The 27,771-nt window shown below is 42.8% G+C and overlaps 1 protein-coding gene across 1 annotated transcript; it reads left to right on the top strand.

Annotated features, from left to right (window-relative positions):
- EIF4EBP2 (eukaryotic translation initiation factor 4E binding protein 2) lies at positions 1-27,118 on the top strand. The gene is made up of 3 exons (XM_065922509.1): positions 1-440; positions 19,454-19,639; positions 20,624-27,118. Exons 1-3 carry the CDS (start codon positions 296-298, stop codon positions 20,653-20,655), a joined length of 363 nt encoding a protein of 120 aa, XP_065778581.1. The 5' UTR covers positions 1-295; the 3' UTR covers positions 20,656-27,118.
- Positions 27,119-27,771: the final 653 nt, after the last annotated feature.

Genomic DNA, 27,771 nt, shown 5'->3' on the forward strand with positions numbered 1-27,771 from the left:
TTCGCCCGCTTCCGGTCGTCGTCGTCGTCGCCGCTGCTGCCGCTGCTCCTGCTGCTGAGGCTGCTGGCGGAGGCCGGAGGATCGGGCGGCGGCGGCGGCGGCGGCTGAGAGGGCGGCGGCGGGAGCGGAGCGGGACGAGGGAGCAAGAGGAAGCGAGCGAGGAGCGAGCGGAGCGCGCCTAGCCCCGCCCGCCCTTCAGCCCGCCTGAGCAGCTGGAGCAGCTCGGGCCCTCAGCCGCCGCCGCCGCCCGCCTGCCCGCCCGCCGGACAAAGCCCGAGAGTCCGCGCCCAGAGCCATGTCCTCGTCCGCCGGCAGCGGCCACCAGCCCAGCCAGAGCCGCGCCATCCCCACCCGCACCGTGCCCATCAGCGACGCCGCGCAGCTACCTCATGACTATTGCACCACGCCCGGGGGGACGCTCTTCTCCACCACACCGGGAGGTGAGCGTCGGCGCCCGCGCCGCCCTCACCCGAGCTCGCCCGCGCTAACCTCCGCGGTGTCCCTGCAGTTTCCCGCCGCGGTCCTTTAACTCAGGGCGTATCCACTCTGGGCCGCTCGGGCCACCCCGGCTCCACCAAAGCCCCTTTCCTGGGGTTTCCCCCGAAACCCCCTTGAGACGGCTTTCGAGAACATTAACTTCTCGTTCTCTCTCTCCCGCAACTCTATTCAGCGCGTGCCCGCTCTGGGAACGTGGCTGGCTCTCCTCTCGTGGAAAAAAAAAGCCCCTGTTCCCGCTTCGTGGCAGGTTTACGCACTCGACCCAGTTTTCTCCTTCTCCCGCCCTCGTACTCCAGGGCAAATTCGTCTACACTTGGCTTTGCACTCGCTCCGCATTCCCTCTGCCTCTTACATATAGTGTCTTTGTGTACATTGAAGCTTGATTTTGGAGCTGTCTCCCGGCCTTTTTAGAAAGGAAGTTGGGGAGAGTAGTTTGCTTCTGGGACCCTGCGATGACTTGTTTTGCTGCTTCTAGAACTCCAGGAGGGGGGAGGCTGGAATGCGGAGTTTGGAAGCCTCGCCCAGTGTTATCCTGCTTTGACAGCATTGTTTACTTTGCTGGACGAGGCCCCACGGGTGGGGGGAGTCCCCAGGCTGGAGGAGGAGTGATAAAATCATGCTCAAGTAATAGCCCAGGGAAAGGAGCGCTGGCAGACTTGAGGGTAGAGTTTTGGCGGCGACGCCTGTGGAGGTAGGTGGAAGACGGTACCCTCCCCGGCGGGACTGCCTCATCCGAGGGAAGGGGCCGTGCAGAGCGGGGTCCCTGGGCACTACTTTTCAGAGTGCGACCAAGACTGTTTACAAGGAAGAACACTGGGGTAGAGGTGAAGAGCGTGGCATTAATTGGTCACGGGAAAAGGGAGCTCAAAGGTTGTCTGTCCCCTGACTGGGCTTTTATCCAGTGGGAGAAGACCGGAGAGCGATCTTGAGGGACCTCATGAAGGGAATGGTGCTTTATTTTTAATTTGGTTACTTAGCTTTTTGATGGTGGCCTCTGGCTAGAGGGTTGGGACTTTGCTGGCAGCCCTTGCCGTCTGCGGGATTGCTAGCTTGGTTCCTGTGGGCTGGGCTCACCAGTTGTGCTCCAACCAGTCGCTTGCTGTTAGGCCTGGGCCATTTTTTAATCGTTGCACAATATCAAGACGGTAGAGTAAGATCTTGCCAGCAGGGAATAAAAATCTCGGAGAGAGCTCTACAGAGGAATCCACCCAGGCGACTCTAGGGGTGCGTGGCTGCCTTGGAATACTTTTAAATGATCCAGGCAGGAGACGTTCTTTGATATATGTGGAGAACTGGAAGTTGTAACTATGTGGAACAGTGGAGTTTCTAGTGAGGTGGCTTATCTCATTGGAGATAACCTCCTTCCTGACCTCATCTGGTCAAGGCCAGCCCCTGAGCATGCTGAAATCTTCTTGCCTTTTAATCGTGAAAGATCTGGCAAACCAGGATCTGTTCTCCATAGGTTGTCTTGAACTTGAACTGACAACTTTTAAGAAATGGATGCTGTTTTCCGAGGTGATGGAAAGAAATTTATAACTTCTTCCAGAATTCCTTGTGAATTCTGTAATGCCTGTGCTTCCAGCAGTTTAGAACCAATGTCATAGTAGCAGATAATTATTTATTTGAGGAAGGAACTAAACTTTTAGCTGTATATTAATCATTATTCCTTTGAGGGAAAAACTGCAGGGGCACCTTTAGACATATTTCAAATACCCGAGCTTATATGCTTATAAAGTAAGGGCATAGTCTTTAAGTGTGCCTTAAAGATACAAGCCTATCTCTGGTAGTCTGAATTACTTCCTACAGTGTTGGGAAAAATTCTGCCAGAAATACTAAATCATTTATCCTTCCTCCCTACATACATAGTCCTCAGCTACTTTCTCAAGTATCACTTACCCTGTGTCCAGATGGTTTCTGCTTTTTAATTGCAAATTTACATACATCTTAGCTCATCTATTTTACAGAGCTGTTATTTATTAGTAGAGCACATTGTCATAAATTTTTAACACAAAGACTTACCTAATATGTTTATAAGATGTAGCACTGTTGCGGTTGGATTTAAACACCATTTTATAGCAGTTACCTCAGTGCCACCTAGATATGCAGTACTTACTGATTTAACCCCCCCCCCCCTGGAAAATTTCCAATTTTCTGATGATTTGTTCATTTCTTTTGTTACATTTCCCTCTCTTCTATGTGATTTTCTTTCCCTGAATCATGTTTGTTATTTGGTCACCTTTAGGCACCTGACTTGATGTGGTCAGGTATCTTCAGTGAGTTTTGTGGGTCCAGGGCAGTGCTTTGCACAAAAGGGGACCACAGACAAAGGTAGGAAATGCAGTCTTTACTCTCAGTGGTCTTAAAATCTTGCTGGGTAGAAAAGCTTTTTAGTTCTAAAATAAAAAACTTGTAAAGAGTCAAGTGCTGAGTTACATATTTCAGACTGGAAAACATTTAGAAAAGTGGTAGTAGGCTTGTATGAGTAATCTCTATGTAGTAGGAAGGAAGGGGATTAGAATTTCCTATCTCAAGCTTCTAGAGTGTCATACACAGGTCAGAGCATTCCAGATAACCGTTGATATGCTGAATGCCCTGTATGATCAGACTGGGCAGAGACATTGACAACATAATGAACTTGCCATCTCCCCACAGAGGATACAACTTACCCTTGAAAAGATTTCTCAAAGTTGCCTTCTGTGGTTGGAAAATGAGAGTTGGGAAATGAAATGAAAACTTTCTGTAACCTCTTATATTTCTCATATTTTAAGAAGTGTACCTTTTTCTCATTATTAAGGAAGAACAAAAGTTTTGACCAAATTCAGAACAAAACGCCCTTGGGTTTTTATTTTGTTTTATCTGCCTCTGGGGGAATGGGCATGACATTTGGTTCATCCTTTGAGAAGCTGCTTCTAGCTCAGTGAAAGGTAAAGTTATTACAGTCTGCTTCACTTTTGTAACAATGGTTAGCTGGAAGGGACCTAATGCGTTGCTTCTATAACTGAGAGAAATTAAGTAACTTGTTAGTGTCATACAGCTAATTAATGTCAGTTGGTAGTTTCAAACTTAGTGTCCTGATTCCTATTTCAGGTTTTTCCTCTGCTGTCTTAAGATGCATATTTTCCTAGGAAAGGAAGTTTGCAAACATTTAAGAAGACTCTTCTACCTCTGGAATGCCAGATAATATGATGCTTTTTGCTACCTTATTATTTATTTATTTATTTTTTAATGAGTTTTGAACTGTCTCCTTGTTGAGAGGGTTGTGCTCTGGGGAATGAACAAAGAGACCTCTTTGAGTCTTTCTTTTTGCCTTACTTTTCCTGCGTAACATTCTCCTCAGCTGTGGAAAAGTATGCTGTTGCCGTAACAAAAGCGCCAGAGGAGAACTGTTACTTTGAAATCTTGTTCATACCCTTGCGCATCCTTTCTGCCAGCTGAAGAGTTGCTCTAATTTGTTGGTTCCCTGAAGGCCATTGGAAGGGTTTAGGGATAAAGGAGAAGACAGGAAGAACGGAAAAGAATCCACTTGGTGTGAGCCATAATAAAGTAAGAATATTTGGGAGAATCCTGAGTGTTAATCTAGTTTTGTTGGGAGAAGTGAATAGAGCCCTGTAGATGTGGGGAAGAAAGGCCAATTTCTCACTGTTACAATATTTCTAATACAGTGACCTCAGTTTATTCTAGCCAAAAATTTCTGAACCAGCAAATGTACTTGTTTGGCTCTCTAGTTTCAGTTATTAACTGAAGGACTTCATGATTACATGTAAGAAGTGCACGAAAAACACGTTGAAAGTTGTTCAGTCACTTTACCTTGTGTTCAAGGAAGATGGCATTTCCTTACCTCAGAGTAACAAAAATTGACATGTGTTGTCATTCCAAAGGAGATTTGGCTTTAGTCTCATTTTGTCAGCCACCAAAGTATGTACCAGAAGATGTAGCTCAGTTTTGCGGTGGGTGCACTTTTGTGTTGGGTCCATGTTTGCCGGTTGCCCGGGAAGGCAGCAGCCCTCGGCCTCGGGGCATGCGGCAGTGTATTGTGTGTGCCTCTGCCTGCTCCAGGTTAGACGCAACCTGATGAGGGAAGCCGGAGCTCGTCCAGGCGGGTAGTGCACAACTCCCTTCTACTCTCCAAGGGCCTACGGATGAAATGTGCGTCTGTAAACTGGCACTACTAGGGTTCCGCAAGGACTTTTTGAGGACTGGAGTCTTAAAAATGATTTTATGGGAGGGGTTTTGCATGGTTTGGAGACAACTGTAGGCTTGACTACATGTGTGTGTGTAAAAAGTTACAGATCATGCCCTTTCAATTTTTTGATATTCTATCTTGAGTAAAATTTAGGCTTCATGGATTTGTATGGGCAAAAAATATTTTGGTATGTGGACATGTCATAACCAATAACTAAGGAATGTCAGATTTTCTATTTTTATATGGAATCAGCCAAAATAATTTTGGGAACTCAAATAGCTACAGTAGTGAATATCGGAGATTCTTCACTGCCAGTCAGCAGTAAAGGCTGTGATGTGATGAAAAAAAATAAGATTTGCTGATCAGACAGGCTAAAGTTAACGTGGGAAAACTAGTTCACCTGGTTGGAAGGAAGAGAGCCCCAAGCAGAATAATAGTTGTTGGTAAAGGATAGAACTTTTTCTTGACTCCCAAGTCTTTAGATGAAAATTACTGTTTCAAAGATATTTGCTGCTCTATTTACAATAGAACAAAAGTCAGTTGAAACTTTCCATCATTTAGCTTATTGAATAAGTAAGACCTAGGCTACCATTTTCAAATTTGTTTATCACAGACTTTGTTTTGTGAAGACCCCTTAAAATCTGTGTTTTAACAACCCAGCAGCTATCTATCTGATATATGGCTTGTTTTTTTTAATTGAAGGATAGTTGCTTTACAGAATTTTGTTGTTTTCTGTCAAACCTCAACATGAATCAGCCATAGGTATACATATATCCACTACCTTTTGAAGCTCTCTCCCATCTCCTGCCCCATCCCACCCCTCTAGGTTGATACAGAGCCCCTGTTTGAGTTTCCTGAGCCACACAGCAAATTCCCATTGGCTATCTATTTTACATAAGGTAATGTAAGTTTCCATGTTACTCTTTCCATACATCTTACCCTCTCCTCCCCTCTCCCCATGACCATAAGTCTATTCTCTATGTCTGTTTCTCCATCGCTGCCCTGAAAATAAATTATTCAGTACCATTTTTCTAGATTCCATGTATGTGCGTTAGAATACGATATATATCTTTCTCTTTCTGACTCACGTCACTCTGTATAATAGGTTCTAGGTTCATCCACCTCATCAGAACTGACTCAGATGCGTTCTTTTTTATGGCTGAGTAATGTTTCCATTGTGTATATGTACCACAACTTTATCCATTCATCTGTCGATGGACATCTAGGTTGCTTCCATGTTCTGGCTATTGTAAATAGTGCTGCAGTGAACAGTGGGATACATGTGTCTTTTTCAACTTTGGTTTCCTCAGGGTATATGCCTAGGAGTGGGATGGCTGGGTCATATGGTGGTTTTTTATTCCTAGTTTTTTAAGGCGTCTCCGTACCGTCTTTCATAGTGGCTGTATCAATTTATATTCCCACCAACAGTGCAAGAGCATTCCCTTTTCTCCACACCCTCTCCAGCATTTGTTGTTTGTAGACTTTTTGTTGATGGCAATTCTGACCCATGTGAGGTGATATCTCATTGTGGTTTTCATTTGCATTTCTCTAATAATGGGCGATGTTGAGCATCTTTTCATGTGTTTGTTTGCCATCTGTATGTCTTCTTTGGAGAAATGTCTGTTTAGGTCTTTCCCCCCCTTTCTGATTGCGTTGTTTGTTTTTCTGGCATTGAGTTGTATGAGCTGCTTGAGTATTTTGGAAATTAATCCTTTGTCAGTTGTTTCATTTGCTTTTATTTTCTCCCATCCTGAGGGTTGTCTTTTCACCTTGCTTACAGTTTCCTTAGCTGTGCAAAAGCTTTTAATCAGGTCCCACTTGTTTACTTTTGTTTTTATTTCTGTTACCCTGTTACCCTGGAGGTGGGTCATAGAGAATCTTGCTTTGATTTATGTGATATAGGACTAGTTTTTAAAGGCCCTTTTCACCTGGTTCTCAGGCCACAGTTTGAAGCCAAAAGTTCAGAAATTTGTGAGTATTTGTTTCTAAATAAACTGTCTTTTAGATCTTGAGGACAAATGCCCTGATGAACTAAAGCTGTTCATGTCATTGAGTTGTTTTAAAAAGTAAAATGCTTAGTAAACAAGAATCAGTAACTGGAAAATACAATTCTTATAGATTCCTTGGTATTGTCTATATACAAGACCACAAGACCACATATGCATAAAGATAGTTTTACTTCTTCCTTATTGATCTAGGTACCTTTTTTGTTTGTTTTCTTGCCTAATGGCCCTGGCTAGAACTGGAACCTTTAGTACAGTGTTGAACAAACTCTCATGGCAAGAGAATGAGAACAGATACCACTGATATGTGCTCAGTATTTGGGGAAAACCTCCAGTCTTTTATCATTAGGTAAAATGATAGCTGTGGTTTTTCATAGATGCTCTTTATATCAGGTTCAGGAAGTTTCCTATTATTCCTAGTCTGTTGTTATTATGAAAGGGTGTTGGATTTTATCAAAGGCAGTTTTTTCTTTTGTATCTTTTGGAATGATCCTATGATTTTTGTTTTTTTTTTCTTCTGTTCTTATGATATATTGTGTTAATTATTTTTGGATGTTGAACCAGCCTCTCATTCCTGGAGTAAATACCCTTGATTATGGTATATAATCCTTTTTATATGTTGCTGAATTCTGTTTGCTAATACTTGGTTGAGGATTTTTGCATCTATATTCCTAAGAGATACTTGTCTATTCTTCCTGTGGTATCTTTGGTTTTATAGCAGGTGAGGATTGGTAAAGATAGACCATTGATTACTCTCTAGGTTCTAAGGCCATGTTCCTATCCATGGGATTTTCCAGGCAAGAAGACTGGAGTGGGTTGCCATTTCCTACTCCACGGGATCGTCCCGACCCAGGGATCAAACCCATGTCTCCTGCATGGCAGGTGGATGCTTTTCCACTGCACCACCTGCAGAGTCCATTCTAAGAGGTACCTATCAAAAGTTTGCTAGACCTGTGATTCATTTTTAAGATGTTGTAACTCATTCTTTGGGCCTCAGAGAGGTGCCCATTTCATCACCAGAGAATGTTTATGTTAGAGTTAGGCTGCTTTTACGTTGAAATGAAACCACTTTCTGGTCTGATAAGTTCCTTGAACCATAATGAAGAGGCAGCACATAAATGAAGTGACCTAGAACAGTGATGTTCAGTAGGCTTTTGCCTCTGAAGTTATTGATGAGTTCAAGTTCCTTCCTGTAAGTAGAAGATATTGGTAGATATGTATTATGCATTGTTTTTATTTTTATTTTTTTAAGTGCCCAAGAGGAGTCAACGGGGAGGAAAACAAGAAGTGGGGATGACGGTCAGGCCTGACTCTGAGTGCTTTCCCCATGCCAGAGCAGTGAGCCCTCATTAATCATTAGCATTACATTAGCATTAGAGGCTGAACCAAAGCGTGTGGAATCTAATCCAAAGAATTGATCCAGGGTGCTGTCAACAATCTGGCGCATCCAACCAGCATTTTCCTGGAACCAGAACCAGGTAGTTCTTGTGAAGAAAATTTATTTCAAGACGAGTGTTCAAACTCAAACAGACTTGGACGTATTTGACGTACTTAATTTTGTTAGTCTTAAAATGAGTTGGCATTTATTTGAGATTAGTTTGTGGTTTGTATACTACTTTGTACCTGGTACTAACTAAAAAAGTCATTTGTTTCCAACCATTTTTCGGCCAGACTCAAGAAAGGCAGATTTGCTCAGACTGCCTTGCTTATTTGTGTTGGTCTCCTGAGTCCTGGGGCACTCACTGTGTGATCTTTCTTTGGACATTGTTTTCTCATCTGTAAAATGACCAGCTTCCACCAGATGCTGTCTGAGGCCTCTTCTTAACAGATAACAGAACCTTGTGAATAGGAGCATAGTCATTATCAACTTCCCTTTCAGCCTGGGTGTGTGTTCTACTCTGGCAGAGTCCTGTGTGATTGGGTAGGGAGCCTTCCTTTGATATTAATGTCTTGGAAATCTTTGCTCCTGGTTATGAGAATTGGAGTTAATCAAAGGACAGTAGAATTGACTTTTCACAAACCTTGGATGTCTTCCATTTGCCATAATTATTTAGCCATACTAAGTTATAATATCCTCTGGCTCTAATTGTGCCTTCTGCTGATGTAAAAATTGTTCCTCTCTTGGTTTTATTAGCACTTTAGAGATTTGATGATTGTACACACTGAACGTGATTTGGCCACCATCAGCTTCCCTGGAGGATACTGGGTCAAGCAACTTTTAGCCTCCTCTGGGTTATCTGGCATAGAGCTTTCAGGAGTCCTGTCTGTTCCATCCGGAGCCTCCATGAAGAACAGATGTTTATTTATTTATTTATTTTAAAGAAATCGTTTATTTATTTGACTGTTAGGTCTTAGTTGTGGCTCACGGGATCTCCATTGCCTCATGCAAGATCTTTTGTTGTGAGGTACAGACCCTCTAGCTGTGGCACGCAGACTTGTTTGCTCCATGGCGTGTGGGATCTTACTTCCCTGACCAGGGATCGAACCCATGTCCCTGCATTGCAAGGCAGACTCCTAACCCCTGGGCCACCAGGGAAGTCCCAGAACAGATGTTTAAAACTGAAATGCATTTAAAATGTTCTCTAACATAGTGAAACACAGACCTTGTTAATCACCCCCCTACGCTGGTAGAATAAAAAACAGAAAACCACTTTCTTTGTAAGTCCTTTCTGTATTTTTCACTTCTTATGTTCTCTTCTTATTATTGGGATGGAGCTGGGGAGAGAGGGAAAGAGGCAGACTACCTTTCTGAGTGTATTGGAAACACTTGTTGCTTGTTCGGAGAAGGAAATGGCAATCCACTTCAGTATTATTGCCTGGAGAATCCCATGGACAGGGAAGCCTGGCAGGCTACAGTCTGTGAATGGGGTTGTGGGGAGTCGGACACGGCTGAGAAACTTAGCACATAGGCGCTTACGCTGCTTGTTCATCTTGTGTCTGTTTCTGATCTCTTGGTGGGCCTTTATATGAGGCATAGATGGAGGATGTTAAGAATTCCTAACGGAATACTGAGGTTACTTGCCAAGTGCTTTGTTGTTTTATAAATTTCTAGGTTTCCTCATGACTGTAGGGTCAGTCTGTTTTTTATATATATACTTACAAATACTTTTTTTGAGTCACTCACTGCTCCCAATTGCTTATAATGGGATTTGCTTTTTATTTCTAAAACACTTTCTCTTGATATTAAAAAGATAATTGTGTGTGGGGAGGCTTTAAACAAATTTATTTTCTTATATTTCTGGAGGCTGGAAGTCTGAAATCATGTGTATTTCTTATTGTGTAAATAGCATAAAATTGACCATTTTAACCATGTTTAAGTATACAGTTCCATGGCAGTAAGTACATTCACATTGTTGTGCAACTGTCACCACCATCCATCTCCAGGACTTTTCTCATCTTCTCAAACTGAAACTTCATACTTACTAGATAATAACTCCCTATTACTTGCTCACCTCCAGCCACTGGCAACCATCATTCTACTTTCTCTGTGAATTTGACTAGTCCAGGTGCCTCATATACATGGGATCAAAAGATACTTGTCTTTTGTGTCTGACTTGTTTGACTTAACAAAATATCTTCAATATTCATGCAGTCACCCTGTTGTTTTTCTACCTATGAAAGTAAAATTTAAAAGTCATATAGTATTGTTAGTTCAGTTCAGTCACTCAGTCGTGTCCGACTCTTTGTAACCTCATGGACTGCAGCACGCCAGGCCTCCCTGTCCATCACCAACTCCTTGAGCTTACTCAAACTCATGTCCATTGAGTCAGCGATGCCATCTAACCATCTCATCCTCTGTCGTCCCCTTCTACTCCTGCCTTCAATCTTTCACAGCATCAGGGTCTTTTCCAATGAGTTAGTTCTTCTCATGAGGTGGCCAAAGTATTGGAGTTTCAGTTTCAACATCAGTCCTTCCAATGAGTGTTCAGGACTGATTTCCTTTAGGATGGACTGGTTCAATCTCCTTGCAGTCCAAGGACTCTCAAGAGTCTTCTCCAACACTGCAGTTCAAAAGCATCAGTTCTTCAGCTCTTTATAGTCCAACTCTCACATCCATATGTGACTACTGGAAAAACCATAGTCTTGGCTAGACGGACCTCTGTTGGCAAAGTAATGTCTCTGCTTTTTAATATGCTGTCTAGGTTGGTCATAGCTTTTCTTCCAAGACATAAGCGTCTTTTAATTTCATGGCTGCTGTCACCATCTGCAGTGATTCTGGAGCCCAAAAAAATAAAGTGTGTCACTGTTTCCACTGTTTCCCCATCTATTTGCCATGAAGTGATGGGGCCAGATGCCATGATCTTAGTTTTCTGAATGTTGAGCTTTAACCCAAGTTTTTCACCCTCCTCTTTCACTTTCATCAAGAGGCTCTTTAGTTCTTCACTTTCTGCCATAAGGGTGGTGTCATCTGCATATCTGAAGTTATTGATATTTCTCCCGGCGATCTTGATTTCAGCTTGTGCTTCATCCAGCCCAGCGTTTCTCATGATGTACTCTGCATATAGTAGTATTTATTAGGCTAATAACAAAAAGCAACAGTCTCACATCCCATCTCATCTCTAGTCCCATTCCTGGAAAAACCATTTTAAACTCTTTCAGCTATTTCTTCTAGCATTTACCTCTGGATTTATGAATAATATGATTTAATTCTATTTCTCAGTTTTAGATACTAACAGTTTTCTACTATGGAAAATAAGGATTTAAAATTAGGTAAATATTAAATATGGGTGTGACTGACACTATTGGTTTCCAGCCCAACAGCTGTTTTCTCTGCTTTTCATGCTACCCCAGATTTCCTAATTATTTTAAAAGTAGTAGTGTGCCAAGCCCCAGAAAACTTACTCTGACTACTCTATGGCTTCCCTAGTGTCTGGGATGGTGGGCATCTGACTCAGTTCTGGCCTGATGATCATAGAGGGAAGTCCACTACGGTTTTATGAGAAATAGTTTACCTCTTTGATGAGGAAAGTCCCCTGAGGGAAGCCCTGTTTGACTCCACACTCTCCCTTCTTGCCTGGGATATTGTTGGGAAGGCGTAGGTTAATCTCAGGCTTCTTGGAGGGTTTTGTCACCACCTGTTCAATGTGGGCAAGTTACTTACTGTTTCTTATTCTAAGATGTTTGTTTGCTTGAGTGGCTGCTTAACTCTAATTCTGGAAGCAGCCTTAAACGGTTTTATGGTCTGGGCTCTGCGAAAGTATGGTAACTGCAAGCCTTGTCAGTCTAGGCAGTTTTGTATCAAGTTATACAATTTCTTGGGTGTATATAGCTTACTTATGGATTGACTATCATTTAAAATAAGCTACTTGGTCTTGAAAGAGGCCCTTAGAATTGAATGACCTTTTTTCTGTACTAACCATCTTGGCAAGCATAATTTAGGATCTCATTTATTTGCCTCTTTTTCCTTGCCATTTGAAAATCACTAATTTCTAGAGTGAAAAGTAGAAGCTTTTTCTCCTTATTCTGTTCTCCATCAAAAGGACTCAATTTTACTCTCATGTTTTCCTAGTAATGTCAGCAGTTAGAATGTGCTAGGTCAGGGTACTAGATTTATCCAAGTAACTGGTCACCAAGGAATGAAGACTGTGTGTAGATATCTAATGTTAACCTAGATCTAAAGATTCCTTTTTGTTTTGAAATCCAAACATGAAGTCTGAGATACGCATGTTTTTAAAACAAAATAGAAAAAACTGAACAGAAACACCTAAAATGCAAAGTAAAATGCCAATGCTGCTTTTAGCAGTTTGTTTGTAGTGATTTTACTGGTTAGCTACTGTTGCTATAAATAATATATATTTATACCACAATTTCTTGATTTCTTAACATTAGAGGATACTGTTGACTTCCTGTTATGAAAATGAGGGATATGGGACACTTTGATTACTTTCTGTACTTCTTATTTCCGCTCGCCTCTCTCCATTTACCAGTTTCTGTAAATTGTTTTATTGTTTTTGGTACTTCTGAGTAGTTACCTTTATGTATTTATTTTTAGTGTTTGTGTATTTATTTCTTGCTGTGCTGGGTCTCCATTACTGTGCAGGCTTTCCTATAGTTGCAGCAAGTGGGGGCTACTCTCTAACTGCGGTGTGTGGGCTTCTCCTTGCAATGGTTTCTCTTACTGTGGTGCATGGGCTCTGGGACGCTCAGGCTTCAGTAGTTGAGGCATGAGGGCTCAGTTGTGGTTCCTGGGCTCTAGAGCACAGGCTCAATACTTGTGGCACATGAGATTAGTTGGTCTGCAGCATGTGGGGGTCTTTCCAGATCGGAGATTGAACCCATGTTTCCTGCATTGGCAGGTGGATTCTTTACCACTGAGCCACCAGGGAAGCCCTGGGTAGTTACCTTTAAAACTCTAAATAAATCTAGTTAAACCTCTGTGTCTCAGTCTGTCAGTTTTAGCTCTCCACCACATGAGATTATGGGGCTTCCCTGGTGGCTCGGCGGTAAAGAATCTGCCTGCAGTGCAGGAGACCGGGTTCGATCCTTGGGTGGGGAAGATCCTCTGGAGGAGTGCATGGCAACCCCCTCCAGTATTCTTGCCTGAAGAATCCCAAGGATGGAGGAGCCTGGCAGGCTGCAGTGCAGTCCATAGGATCACACAGAGTCGGATTCGACTGAAGCAACTAAGCCACAGCAGCATGTGAGATGATACTCTCTGCCTGTCTGCCTCTACTTCCCGGTATGTCTGCCTTTCCCTTAGAGATGTACGGTTAACTTTTCTCTAGTTATGCATGCGTTGGTTGACACTGAATTGGGCTAACATAAATGTGACTGGCAGTTGAAATTGAATTACTGGAAGTTCTTGCTTCATAAGATGTCTATGCATGCACATTTTTAAGAGACCCTGAATATTTTAGGTTTTTAAATTGTCTTGGAATTTATATAATTTCACAGTATACACAATATCAAAAAAGGAAAAAAAGGGTTTTTTCCTGGCATTTGATTTATAGTCAGGTCTTAATGTTTTTCTTTCGATAGTTTTGGTTTTTTGAATATTAAATGCTTTTGAATTACACCATAGAATCCCTAGTCACTGACAGGTTAATTCCTTCTTTTTGCCATATATCTGCAACAATTTTTTTTAGCTTCCAGTGATCTAAAATTCGAACACATGAAATACTGTGGTTTTGTATCTGTATTTTCCCTGGCCATGTGTGAGAATGGTAACAGCATCATTAAAGTTGTAATTCTTCAGGATGGCTTCTCTTCTGAATTGTTTATTTTGCGTCCATTTAAAACCAAATGTAACTTAAAAATTCACTAAAAAACTATTAAAATTAATTAATAAGTGAGTTCAGTAAAGCTTCAGAATACAAGATTGGTATACAAAACCCAATTGTGTTTGTATTTTTCAATGAACAATCTAAAAATGAAATAAAATAATTCCACTTAACAATAAAAAAATAATAAAATACATAGTTATAAATTTAACCAAAAAAAAGCATGAAGCTTACACTATGGAAACTGTATAACATTCTTGAAATAAAGATAGACGTTTATCTGTAAATGTCTGTATAAATAGATGGTCCATGTTCATGGATTGGAAGACTCAATATTGTTAAGATGGTACTACTCCCCAAATTTATCTATTCAGAGCACAGTCCCCATCAAAATCCCCACTGGCTTCTTTGCAGAAGTTTACAGGCTGACCCTAAAATGCATATATGAAACTTTAAGAGACCTAAAATAACTTCAAGCAATCTTGAAGAAGAAAAACAATGTTAGGAGACTCACCTGGTTTCAAAAGTTGTTACAAGATCTAGAGAGTGTGTTACTGTCATAAGGATACACATCGGTCAATGGAAGCCCAGAAATAAACCCTCACAATTAACAGCCAATTGATCTTTGACAGGGATACTGAGACATTTAAATGGGGAAATATTCAGTAATAGTCTTTTCAACAAATCATGCTGGTGCAACTGGATGTCCACACACAAAAACCAGAGTTGGACCCCATGACTCCAGGACCTAAATGTGAGAACTAATGCCATAACAGTCTTAGATGAAAACATGGGCACAAATCTTTGTGACCTTGGTTAGGCAAGTTTCTTAGATATAACACCAAAATCACAAGCAACCAAAGAAAAAGACATAAATTGGACTTTATTAAAATTTAAAACTTTGAAAAAAATTGAAAAGGCACCCCACAGGAGAAAATATTTCCAAATCATCTATTAATATGAAGCTTTTATACATGTATATATGTAACTGAATCATTTTGTTGTACACCCAAAACACAACATTATTAATCAGCTATACTCCAATATAAAATAAAATTTTTTTTAAAAAGCTTGTATTCATAATATATAAAGAACTCGTACAGTGCAGTTGTAAAAAGTCCATTTAAAAATGGACTAAAGACATTTCTCCAAAGAAGATGATTGTTGGAATGGCCAGTAGGCATGTATGAAAAGATGCTCAACATCTTTAGCTATCAGGGAAATGCAGATTAAAACACCGTGAGACACCAGTTCACACCCACTAGGGTGGCTGTAATAAAAAAGATGAAAAGGGAATTCCCTGACAGACCAGTGTGTAGGACTCCATGCTCTCACTGCTGAGGGCTGGAGTTTCATACCTGTTTGGGGAACTAAGATCCTGCATACCCTGGGGAACCGCCAAAAGGAAAAGTGAAAAATAAAAAAGGAAAGTGTTGGCTACAGTGTATATAAAGTGGAACCCTCATATACTGCTGATGGGAATGGAAAATGGTGCCACCACTTTGGAAAACAAGTCTGTTAGTTCCTCAAAAGGTAAGCCATATAATCCAGCAGGTCTCTCTTATATACCCAGGAGTTCACACAAAAACTTGTACATGAATGTTTACAGAAGCATTATTCAAAATGGAAAAAAACCAGATGTCCATCAATGGACAGACTGATAAAATGTCATATACATTAATACATACAGAACATTATTTGTCAATAATAATAAATTAAGTACAATTATCCTTGGAAAACGTGGGGGTTAATCCACGTGTTACTTGTCGTTGGCCCTCAGCATCCATGGATTCAGCCAACACTGACTGTATAGTACTGTAGTACTTAACAATTGAAAAAGTACTAACTTGTATTGTTCAAGGATCAGCTGTACTGTTAAATGCCAAACATGAATGAATCTTAAAAACCTGCAAGCGAAAGGAGCAGTCACGAAAGGTCACATATTACATAATCACACCTATATGAAATGCCTAAAATAGGCAGATCTATAGAGACAGAAAACAGATTCATGGTTGCCTAGGCTGGTGAGGGTGGAGTAAAGTGGGGAGGGACTGCTAAATGTTTAAGGGTTATCTTCTGGAGATGATGACAGTGTCCTAAGGTAGATTGTGGTGGGAATTCCCTAGTTGGTCTAGTGGTTAGATTTGGCTTTTTCATTGCTGTGGCCTGGGTTCAGTTCCTGCTTGAGGAACTAAGATCCCGCAAGTCATGTGGTGCATTCAAAAGCAAAAAAGAAAAAGACTGGTAATGGTTGCACAATTCCATGAGTATACTAAAAACTGTTGAATTACACACTTTGAATTGTACATGAATTATATCTCAAGGCAGTAAAAAATATTTTTTATTGCCTCTGTACAGTAATAGGAGTTTTTCAAACTTTGTTACACCTGACATGTTTAGGTTGAATCTCTACTACTAATTTTCTACTTGGTTCATTTACAGTGCTGTCATGTTTATGTTGTTGCTGATACACAACTTAGAAAGCTTGCTTTTACCCTGTGCTCTTTTTTCACCACCTCACCCCAAGAGTTTCTGAGTTTAGTATACTACAGAAGTAAAAATAATCTTGTTCTGACTTGCAACATGAATGTTAGTAGGAACATCTCACAGTAAAAATCTCACCCTTCTGAAACTTAGCCATGAATAAAAGATTGGGGGGCGCTGGTGACAGAACAAAATCCATCCACTGAAGCTCTTTGCCTTAAATCATTGGAAAACCATCAGGCTCCTTCCCAGCCTGTTTGCTCTTATTTTCAGTTCAGTTCGGTCGCTCAGTCGTGTCCGACTCTTTGCGACCCCATGAACCGCAGCACGCCAGGCCTCCCTGTCCCATCACCAACTCCCGGAGTCCACCCAAACCCATGTCCATCGAGTCGGTGATGCCATCCAACCATCTCATCCTCTGTCGTCCCCTTCTCCTCCTGCCTTCAATCTTTCCCAGTGAGTCAGGGTCTTTCCCAGTGAGTCAGCTCTTCATATCAGGTGGCCAAAGTATTGGAGTTTCAGCTTCAACATCAGTCCTTCTAATGAATACCCAGACTGATCTCCTTAGGATGAACTGGTTGGATCACCTTGCAGTCCAAGGGACTCTCAAGAGTCTTCTCCAACACCACAGTTGAAAAGCATCAATTCTCTGGCACTTAGCTGTCTTTATAGTCCAGCTGTCACATCCATACATGACCACTGGAAAAACCAGAGCCTTGACTAGATGAACCTTTGTTGGCACAGTAATGTCTCTGCTTTTTAATATGATCATAACTTTCCTTCCAAGGAGTAAGTGTCTCTTAATTTCATTGCTGCAGTCACCATCTGCAGTGATTTTGCAGCCCAGAAAAATAAAGTCAGCCACTGTTTCCACTGTTTCCCCATCTATCTGCCATGAAGTGATGATACTGGATGCCTTGATCTTAGTTTTCTAATTGTTGAGCTTTAAGCCAACTTTTTCACTCTCCTCTTTGACTTTCATCAAGAGGCTCTTTAGTTCTTCCTCACTTTCTGCCATAAGGGTGGTGTCATCTGCATATCTGAGGTTATTGATATTTTTCCGAGCAATCTTGATTTCAGCTTGTGCTTCCTCCAGCCCAGCATTTCTCGTGATGTACTCTGAATATAAGTTAAATAAGCAGGGTGACAATATACAGCCTTGATGTACTCATTTTCCTGTTTGGAACCCGTCTGTTGTTCCATGTCCAGTTCTAACTTGCTTCCTGACCTGCATACAGGTTTCTCAAAAGGCAGGTCAGGTGGTCTGGTATGCCCATCTCTTTCAGAATTTTCCACAGTTTATTGTGATCCACACAGTCAAAGGCTTTGGCATAGTCAATAAAGCAGAAATAGATGTTTTTCTGGAACTCTTGCTTTTTTGATGATCCAGTGGATGTTGGCAATTTAATCTCTGTTTCCTCTGCCTTTTCTAAATCCAGCTTGAACATCTAGAAGTTCACAGTTCACATATTGCTGAAGCCTGGTTTGGAGAATTTTCAGCATTACTTTACTAGTGTGTGAGATGAGTGCAGTGTGCGGTAGTTTGAGCATTCTTTGGCATTGCCTTTCTTTGGGATTGGAATGAAAACTGACTTTTTCCAGTCCTGTGGCCACTGCTGAGTTTTCCAGATTTGCTGGCATATTGAGTCCAGCACTTTCACAGCGTCATCTTTCAGGATTTAAAATAGCTTAGCTGGAATTCCATCACCTCCACTAGCTTTGTTCATAGTGATGCTTCCTAAGGCCCATTTGACTCCACAATCCAAGATATCTGGCTCTAGGTGAGTGATCACACCATCGTGATTATCTGGGTTGTGAAGATCTTTTTGTAGAGTTCTTCTGTGTATTCTTGCCACCTCTTCTTAACATCTTCTGCTTCTGTTAGGTCTCTACCGTTTCTGTCCTTTATTGAGCCCATCTTTGCATGAAATGTTCCCTTGGTATCTCTGAGTTTTCTTGAAGAGAGTTCTAGTCTTTCCCATTCTATTGTTTTCCTCTATTTCCTTGCTCTTATTTTACATAGTGTTGAAATCAGATCACCAGTTTTCAAACCCAGCAGATTAGAGACATTAAGTTAGAGTGAGTGTAAAGCACGTACTATAGATTGACTTGCGCTCTCCCCATTCATACATTGACACGCTGACAATGTGATTGACACCCACAATGTGATATTTAGAAATGGAAGCTTGCTAAGTCGTTTCAGTCATGTCCGACTCTTTGCGATCCCATGGACTGTAGCCCGCCAGGCTTCTCTGTCTATAGGATTCTCCAGGCGGCAGCACCGGAGTGGGTTGCCATTTCCTTCTCCAGGAAATGGGGCCTTGGGAGGTAATTAGGTTCAGGTGAAATCCTGAGGGTGGGGCTCTCACAGTGGGATTAATGCCCCACCAGAAGAGACACTTGCTTCCCTCTCCCTCATGAGAGGACACAGTGGGAAGGTGTGGAAGACACGTCTGGAAGAGAGCGCTCAGCGGAAACACACGAAACTGGTGTCTTTGTCTTGGAAATCTCAAGAACTGTGAGGAAATACATTTCTGTATAAGACACCCAGTCCAATATGTGGTATTTGATTATGGCAGCCAAACTGACTTAAGACATGGAAAAAAGATGGTTCTTAGCCAAACAGTGAAGCAGGAGACAAGGAAACTGGTGGGGAGGGCCACAAGCACAGCCTTGGCTATCTGAATCCTGTTCGGTCTAAGGAGAGTACAGATCATCAACTGAATAGGCCCTGAGTCTTCCTGGGTCACAACATACTATAATAAATGAATTTCGTAATCACCCTGATTCATCAAGAAAGGGTTGGATTGTTTTCTGTTTAAGGTAGTAAAAAGTTTTAAAATTTGTATTAGAAAACTTTCCATCCTAAATAATTCAACCTTGATCTAAGTTTTCTGCTCTCCAGAATGATTCATTCTTCATAATTTCAGCTGCCTTTTTGAACTGTTACTAGTTCTTATTTTTCAAAGCAAAGAAAGTGAAGGTAATTTTCTACTTTCATTGGTGTAAAATTATATTTGAAACAGTATATAAAACTTCCGTCTTCTTTAAACCCTGTTTTCTAGGAACTCGAATCATTTATGATCGAAAGTTTTTGTTGGATCGTCGCAACTCTCCTATGGCTCAGACCCCGCCCTGCCATCTGCCCAATATCCCAGGAGTCACCAGCCCTGGCACCTTAATTGAAGACTCCAAAGTAGAAGTAAACAATTTGAACAACTTGAACAATCATGACAGGAAGCATGCAGTTGGTAAGAGATGCTGGTGTTAGGGACGAAGAGATAGCCCTGTGATTTGAGTAGTCTGAAGAAATGTTGATGCTTCAGTTATAACTGATGTTCAGTCATACATCTCTGAGGTTCCCCCCCTGCCCTCACCAAGACTTATTGAGATGTTCTGGAAACCCGAGTTCTAAACCATGGCCAAATCTAATCTAGGAGAGGGGTGGGGGTGAGGAAGAATCCAAAATCAAGGAATGGTAAATCCCAAAGATGACTTCTTGAATTTGGACTTTGTTGGACTAGGGATAACACACACACACAAAGCAGAATTTAATAACTCCCATTTCCATCACCCTCGGGAAATAGACCTTACTTCTTATAAAGAGAATGTCTTTTTTATGGTGTAGGGAAAAGCAGTATTGTTTTTCACCCTATTTTCAGGATAGCCTATTTCAGTAATCACACCCCCCTCCCACGCCCCGCACACTCACACACGTTTACCATTAATAATAAGTCCTATTCATGTCTGTGGATATGGCCAGCTCCTGAAGTACGCCTTGGGTTGCACTCCCTGACCCCTGTACATGAGCCAACTTTCTACTTTCTCAAATTCCAAAGGAGTTTTTGATGGACCGTGTGTCATTCTGAGTAGGGCTAAAAGTTCAGAGCTTCCAGAAGAGTGTGCTGACTTGATAAATGACCAAGAGTTCTCTAGAAGCTCCTGTTTGGTCAACCTCGGACAAAGGAGAGTGAAACTTGGAAAGTTTTCACTTGTATTCTTTCCCATAATTGTTCCTGCCTGTGGGTGATATGACTGCCACTCTTTTGTTGGCCTCCCCCACCCCCCCACCCCTAGATTAAAAAGACCAGCCAAGGCAGAGAATGCTTGTTTCAAGGCTACAGAGAATGGGACAGTTTGAATTCTTTTTTGACTCTTGTGCAGAGGGAATGTTAGTTAAATTGTTTTGCTTTTCCTTTTTGTGCCCAACTTTTCCTTTTCTTCATTCTAACCAGGGGATGATGCTCAGTTTGAGATGGACATCTGATTGTCCTTCGAGGATCAGAAGAAAAGCAGCAACACTGATACATGTGTGTCCCTGATAGGATCATCGGTGCAAAGACAGAAGAGGCAGTACCAGCAATCCCCGATGCTGTCTCCTCCCCTCCCCCTTGTGCCAAAGGATGCAAAGATGAGCTGCATCTGACCATTTCTTCTCCCTGTTTCCTGTTCCCTTTCCCAGTTAGACAGTTAGATTGAAGACTCTTGACATATTTCTGTAGAACTAAGCAGCCCATAGAGGAAAACAGTTAAACTCTGGTCCCCCCCGCCCCTATTTTTTTTTAATCCCAAATCCGTATCAACCTACTAATAACTCATTGGCTGGGGAGTTTGGGGAAGTGATACAGAGGTTTGATGGGTTCAGCATCATTCCTGTTCTTACTCTCTCTCCTCACTGTCCTGCCCAGGTTTCAGTCTTGCAAGAGCCTAGGTGTGGGGGTCTTGAAAACCATTGGAGGGAAATGGTAAACAGAAAGAGAGCTGCTTTCCCTTTTACCTTGTGGTGTTTGTCCCTGGGGATAGTACACAGTTCGTACAACTCAAGTAGCATTACCCTGGGGCACTGTTCTGAGGTCCACTTCCCCTCCTTCCTCTGGGAGGAACGTACTCTGTCTTTAGTGTGGTAGTTCACCTTCCTGTTCCTTTACTCCACACAGTTGTGCAGACCTTTTGTAATTCTACGTCAGAAGGGGGTGCCCTGTCACCAGTTGTTCTCTGCTCCCCTTCTCACATCCCTCCCTACTTGCATCTTGTTGCCTGTGGTCCTTTTGTTCCCTGAGCTATCCAGGTGATTTCTCCTGCTCCCGAGCAGGTCCCTTCCCCGGGACAGAAGCACTTTGGATAGGCCTGACAGTACACTCTGCGGGATGATGCCCGAGAACGACCTCGGCAGGCGCTGAACCGTTTGAGTACCCTACCCAGGCTCAGTCGTCATTGCTTCTCAGTCCAGTGAGCATTGCGATATTTATTGTCTCCGATTTTTAAGTTTAAAGTTGACTTTGAGAGTGCTCTTAGCAAGGAACTACTCTCTTTTCCTTTGTGGACCTGCTTTCTTTGGCTGCTGAGATAGATAAGCATGGGCTGAAAAATGTATTCCTTCCGTTTTCTTACCTTTCCCATGGTACTCTGAATTCCCCTGTCTTTCCCTTCCTCCTTCCCTTTTCTCTGCCAGGCCATTTTTCAAATGTACATCCAGGATACCTCACCTGTTGGTATCTGATAAGATCTGTCACTCCTCTTATCTGAGGAGTGACCTTTTATTTTTAAGATGAGTACAGACCTATTTTTAGATATGTTTTCAGTACAATTTTGAACAGCAACTTTTTAATTGTACATCTTCCGGTGTTAGGAAGGTGAGAACTGTTCCTTGGCGAGTCTGCTGCTCCATGTCACTAGCCCTTGCCTCCCCGGTCCCGTGTGAGCTTGTTCCTCTCGCTCTAGCATTGGCTGTGCTCGTCTGGAGCTTGTAGTGGATGGACTGTGAGACTGGGCCATTCTGCCTTCCCTGGGTTGCTCATGGTCGCCTCATTCTCTCCCTTTACCCTCTGCTGCTTCGTTCCCCACCCCATGGTCCTGACTGTTGACTGGCGTGGGAGTCCTGGGAGAGTGACTCCCCTCACGGAAAGACAAGTAAAATAGCCACTGGTGTCCTGGGAATTTCTGATTGGATTTGGTGCTCCGAACCCTCTTTTTAAGAGATCAGATCCCAGGGTGAGAGAGTACCAGGCCAATTCACTAAGACGGAAAGCTGTTTTTCTTTTGAACTCTGAAAAGACCCTGTTTGCGCAAACATTTTAGAAGAGAGGATGTCTGAGGAACTTTGTTCTGTTTTCTGCTACAAAATGTGAATAGTTCAAAGAGTGAAACCTTTTGTGATGGTTGATGTCTCAGGAATAAGCTGGATCTCCATGGTTTTGGAGATGCTTTCAGTCTCAAGAATTGATGATCAGAAAAAGATTTCTTACTTGCTTTTTTAATGTATCTCTGTTCTGATTTTTATTAAACTCCAAATTTCACTTTACTTACTCTTGAAGAACTTAAGGTGTGTTGGTAATTTCCATGACAAGCTTGCACAGGACTTCATTGTCCCCTGAGAGCTTGATTCTTTGGGAATGAAGCTTGCTTTCTCCACATCCTCTGGAACGTGACTCCACTACAGTGAGTAGTCAGTCTGTCAGTGAGCAGAGTGCATGCCCTGCTGGGTCTTTACTGCTGCATGTGAAAACTCGGCTCCCTCATTGAAGAGTGGGTAATTAAAACACCAGCCTGAAAAAAAAAAAAAAAAAAAACCAGCCTGAGTAGTCTCACGACACCACGATCCCCTTTTCTGCTATCTTGAGGAGTCTGCACGTGGCCTCCTAGTCAGAGGCTGTGTCTCCAGTATGTCTTGGGAGCATCAGCTGCATAACATAGCAGCTGCCCATCTTGTACCCGTCTCTGTAAGGATCTCCACAGTGCTTGGCGCAGCTCTTTCCTGGAGGCCACTAGATTTACTTTGACCTCCATAACTCTGCGTTTTAAAGATAATCTCACAAGGTAATAGATAAACTTTGAACAGATGAAACCTTTGTGCCATGCCTCATAGAATCATTTTTCAGGGCAAGCTGGAATCCAGTAGGTGGTTTACTCCTGGGTGTGTTTGTATGCTCAATAGCTCAGTTATGTCTGACTCTTTGTGACCCCACCAGACTCCGCTATCCATGGGATTTCCTAGGCAAGAGTACTGGAGTGGGTTGCCATTTCCCACTCCAGGGGATCTTCCCGACCCAGGGGTTGAACCCACATCACTTGCGTCTCCTGCATTAGCAGGCGAATTCTTTACTACTGAGCCACCTGGGAAGCCTCCTGAGTATTTGGAAGGAATCATTTAAGAGCTGAAGCCCTAAATGAATAATCTATCTGGGCCTTTTCCTGGAGAGGGAACACCCTTAGGGTATCATTTGAGTGAGATGGTTCTTAAAGTCTTACTAATTATTTCTCCTTAGGAGAAAACCATGTTTCTGTACTTCTGGGGATAGTCCATCTTAATGAGAAATGACCTCCCTCCAAATTCCAGCAGGAGATGTGCATTGTCATGGTTCTACCTCCTTCATAGTGTGGTGACTTGAGTTCACCACTCTCTCGTATCCTGTGTAAATAGCTACTGTGTTCTCTAAAGCACAGTGTAGAGAAGCCAGCTTCTACCTGTTAAGCTTCCAAGCCAAGAGTTTTATCCTTTATCTTTGTTATCTATTGCTATTTAACAGGTTATCCCCAAACTTAAATTCTCTTTTAGAGCAGACATTATCTGTCAGTTTCTGTGGTTAGGACCTGGGAAGCAGCTTAGGATGGTGATATTGGCACCATAGGAAGTTGCAGTCAAGACTTCAACAGAGTCTACAGTCACTTGGGCCTTGAGAATCCACTTCCAGGCTCTCTTTGTGAGCAAGATGCCTCAGTTTCTCCCTGTGTGGGTCTCTTTAAGGCAGCACGAGTGTCCTCACAGCATGGCAGTTGTCTTCCCCTGAGCACACGATCCCAGAGTGGGCAAGGAGGAATCTGTAGTGCCTTTTATGTCAGTCTTCGAAATCAAATCATTATACCCTCCTATCCCGTTCCTTAGAAGCAAGCCACTAAGCCCAGCTACACTCAAGGGAACTGGGGTTACACCCCACCTAGTGAATGGAGCAGTGTCAGAGAATTTGTGGATATACCTTAACACGACCCCTCCCCAGAAGGGCTAGGTTTAAACTAAATGCTATACTGAGAGAGGTGGTGTTGCTGAGAATAGTTCTCTAAGATGTACATCAACAAACAGATGAAAAATGGACTGTCCACAACCACCTGCCAGTTTTCAGAGGGTTGGCAAGAAATGGCAATTTACAGGGTCATATTTGTACATTTTCCTGTTGTATACTACCAGTGGCCCAAGGACGCTTAAGTCCTTGACTCGAACCTCTAAAGACTACTGCTTGCTCATTTTCTCCTTTAGCCAGGAATTGACAAAGGGCATTGGATCCTTCTCATTGAGTCACTCAAATGGATCAGTTGGGGTTGTCAAACAAAGGGAGCAAACATGAATTAGAAGGTGGGTTACTGGGCTGAAAGAAGAGCTAACCATTCAGATTCAGAGTAACGTAGCTGATTGTCTCCAGAAGCCAGGTCCCCACCAGCTGGCACCTGCTCTCTCAAACCACGCCAACTAAAGCAGACGGGTCAGGTCTTCCACCCAAAAAGCCACCTCAGTAAATGGGGGGGCATCTGGGAATAAGAGATATCTGTCTGTGCTTGATCTTTACATCCAGTAAAAGTTAACTCTGCACACCTGCCTCACCCTGGGCTTCCTGATGGAAACAGGTTCTTAGAACTAATCGTGTCTTCACCCTTGAGAGAAGCTTCGATGAAGCTTGTCAGCTTAGCACATTTTTTAGTGAATGTCCTGTGTCCCTGGCACCGATGCCAAGTTTTTGGGGATTTCAGACATCTTAAGGATGCAAATTCTTTAGATTTACGCTCTGACATTTCCCAGCATTTTCTTATCTATAGCCCTGCTTGCTTTAGAGTATACTTGAATAAAAAGCAATGCTGCTAAGGCAGCTGTTTAAAAAGAAGAAGAAAAGGTACTTCTAGAATAAGGAACTTGTCTTTAAAGCACCTTCAAATGAAATTTTTTTACTTTTGATTTTAAGGTGGAGTCAAAATAGATGGTCTTTATTTTTGCTGTCTGGGTTACCAGCTCTTTGCATCTCTCAGACCTCAACTTCCCAGTTCAGACATTTTCTGCTAGATATGTGGGCTTTACCCCAGAGGCTGTTGCTTAGCCAGTGCCTGCTTTGCATCAAGGCACCTGGTGTAAGGTGCTCATTGAATTGGCAGCAATATTCCAGAAACAATCCTTTTCTGTTACCTTGGAGACTTGATGGGGTATCAGTATCCTGGCTGTTTGAAGCCAGCACCCTCAGCCCCTTACATTCCCCTGCAGACAGGAGACCCAGTCCTTGTCTGTCTGGGTCAGAACTTACTCTTCTTAGCATGTCTCTGGACTATATGCACATGGGCAGCTATTTATTAATCTGCGAAACCCAATCTCTTACCTATGCATGGCATCTAGGAGGGGTTAGTGTCTCTTTTAAAGAAGCAGTGTTCACTTGGGAGGGCAGTTTCTGTCTGGACTTCACAGGGGGCATAGTTACAATACAGTGGTACCCCTACCATCACCAACTTCTTTACCTCCCAGCTTTAAATAAAAGATGACATCAGATCTTGAGGCAGCTGGGTCACAATTATTTAGAATGCTTACATCCTGGGCACATTTCTTGTTCTAGCTATGTTTTCCCAGTTGAGAATTGGAGTTTCCCTGAGCCTAGTTCATGACATTTCTGATTGCAGTCTAAGGAATGATACAGTCAGTTCATGTCACCTTTTCCACCCTGTGGAATTGACATTTCTTTCTCTGGATGGGCCTGGAAGTTGATACCTTTTGGCAAAGCTTAGATTTAGGAGGTCTTTCAAGTCCCTTTTCAGATGATGTGTGGTCTCTCTGCTTCTGCAGCCTGCAGCCCTGGCAGACCATACTGCCTGGATCCTGAATGGAAAATAGTACTGAGATGAAACACATTCTTGGGGTATTTAAACTTTCACTCTGCCACCTTTCAACGAGTGGGAGGCTGGCAGAGAGATGCTGCAATGCTTGATATTTGGCCACATTGAAATTTCCAAAGGGAGCTCTTGCTGGTGCTTAAAACCAAAATTTCTGGACATCTGAGATTGCGTGAATCTAGCGGAGTTTCTCTTCTTGCCTGCAATGTACCCTCTTCCTCTCCCATCTTAATCTTTAAAAAAAAAACCAAGCCCAGGTCAAGGGTCATTTTTACTTGAAACCAGGAGAGATGGGGAGGAACAGTAGCGCTGAGGGGTGAGCTGTGTGGTGAGGCGTCCTGCTCCCGGTGTCTGCCTCAGTCCCTGAAGACTGCGAGCCAGTGCCTTTCCTTCACCTGGAGACGGAACCCATCTCTTCTCACCTGGGTGAGGAGACCCTCTGCTGCCCAGGGGTGAACCTTAAAGAGGATGTCTTAGAGAGCCCAGAGGACACCCACATGTTCGGGTGTCCATTTTAAGCATCTTTAGAATGTTTTATATATTAAGATGAAATGCCCTTCCCTGTCTTTGTGCACCAGTGGCCCAGCTCCATCCATTCTGAGTGGAAAATTGGAGACTGCCAGTGCTTTCCTTGGTCTTCCCTTCGTCCCCCTCGATGTGGGTGTCCCTCCCCCGCCCATCCCGCTGTTGTGGATGGCGAGCAGAGGGCGCCGTGTGGTCCCGAGGCAGCCCTGTGTGACTCTACGGTCAGGTGTTTCTGATTTTCCCAACTGTCCTTACAAACCAGCAAGTATTTGGAAATTACGGAAAAAAATTAAATTTTCACCAACGGTTGCTGTTACAGTTGAATCAATAAAGATCTTGAGTATCAACTTGGTGTTTTAGTTGTTTGTTTTTTAAATTTCAGGTGAAATCCTATTGAAACATTTTGGGCATCTTGGCTGATACGGAAGATGGGCAAAGGCAGTTGGCCACTTCATGTGTCAGTTCTCATCATTTACAAAGCACTTCCTTTGTCCGTCTGGCCCTGTATGTGCCAGGAGGTGATGTGTCCCTTCCCCAAGGAGCTTGGAAGTGAACACGTCCATGCTGGGGCCAGAGGTACCTGAGAAGGCCCTTCACCGGGCCTGCAGGGAGCCCAGACCACAACTTTCCTGGTGAGGGCTGCCTCTGCCCCTCAGGAACACTTGTTAGAAATCCATCATAGCTGATGTCTTAAACTAAACTACACTGTGCTGTGTAAGCATCACATTCCTTGCTATTATTAATCCAGTGAGGCCCACATATTGATATTGAGAGCAAGAATCCCGTCCTTTCATGTCTCAGATGTCAACAGAAGCAGGGAAGTTCAGAGCTCAGGCTTTGGAGTGAGGTGGGCTTGCAGTCCTGCTCGGCTACTTAATAGCAGCCAAGCTCTCTCCAACAGGATTCTCTAAGCTTTGGTTGCCTTCTCTAAAATAGGGTTAAGATAAGTAGGTCTTACCGAGGTGGTTGTGGAGCTCAGGTGTAACTATGGAAAGCAGTT

Source organism: Muntiacus reevesi, chromosome 2 (genome assembly GCF_963930625.1).
Source record: "Muntiacus reevesi chromosome 2, mMunRee1.1, whole genome shotgun sequence".
Taxonomy (NCBI): Eukaryota; Metazoa; Chordata; class Mammalia; order Artiodactyla; family Cervidae; genus Muntiacus; species Muntiacus reevesi.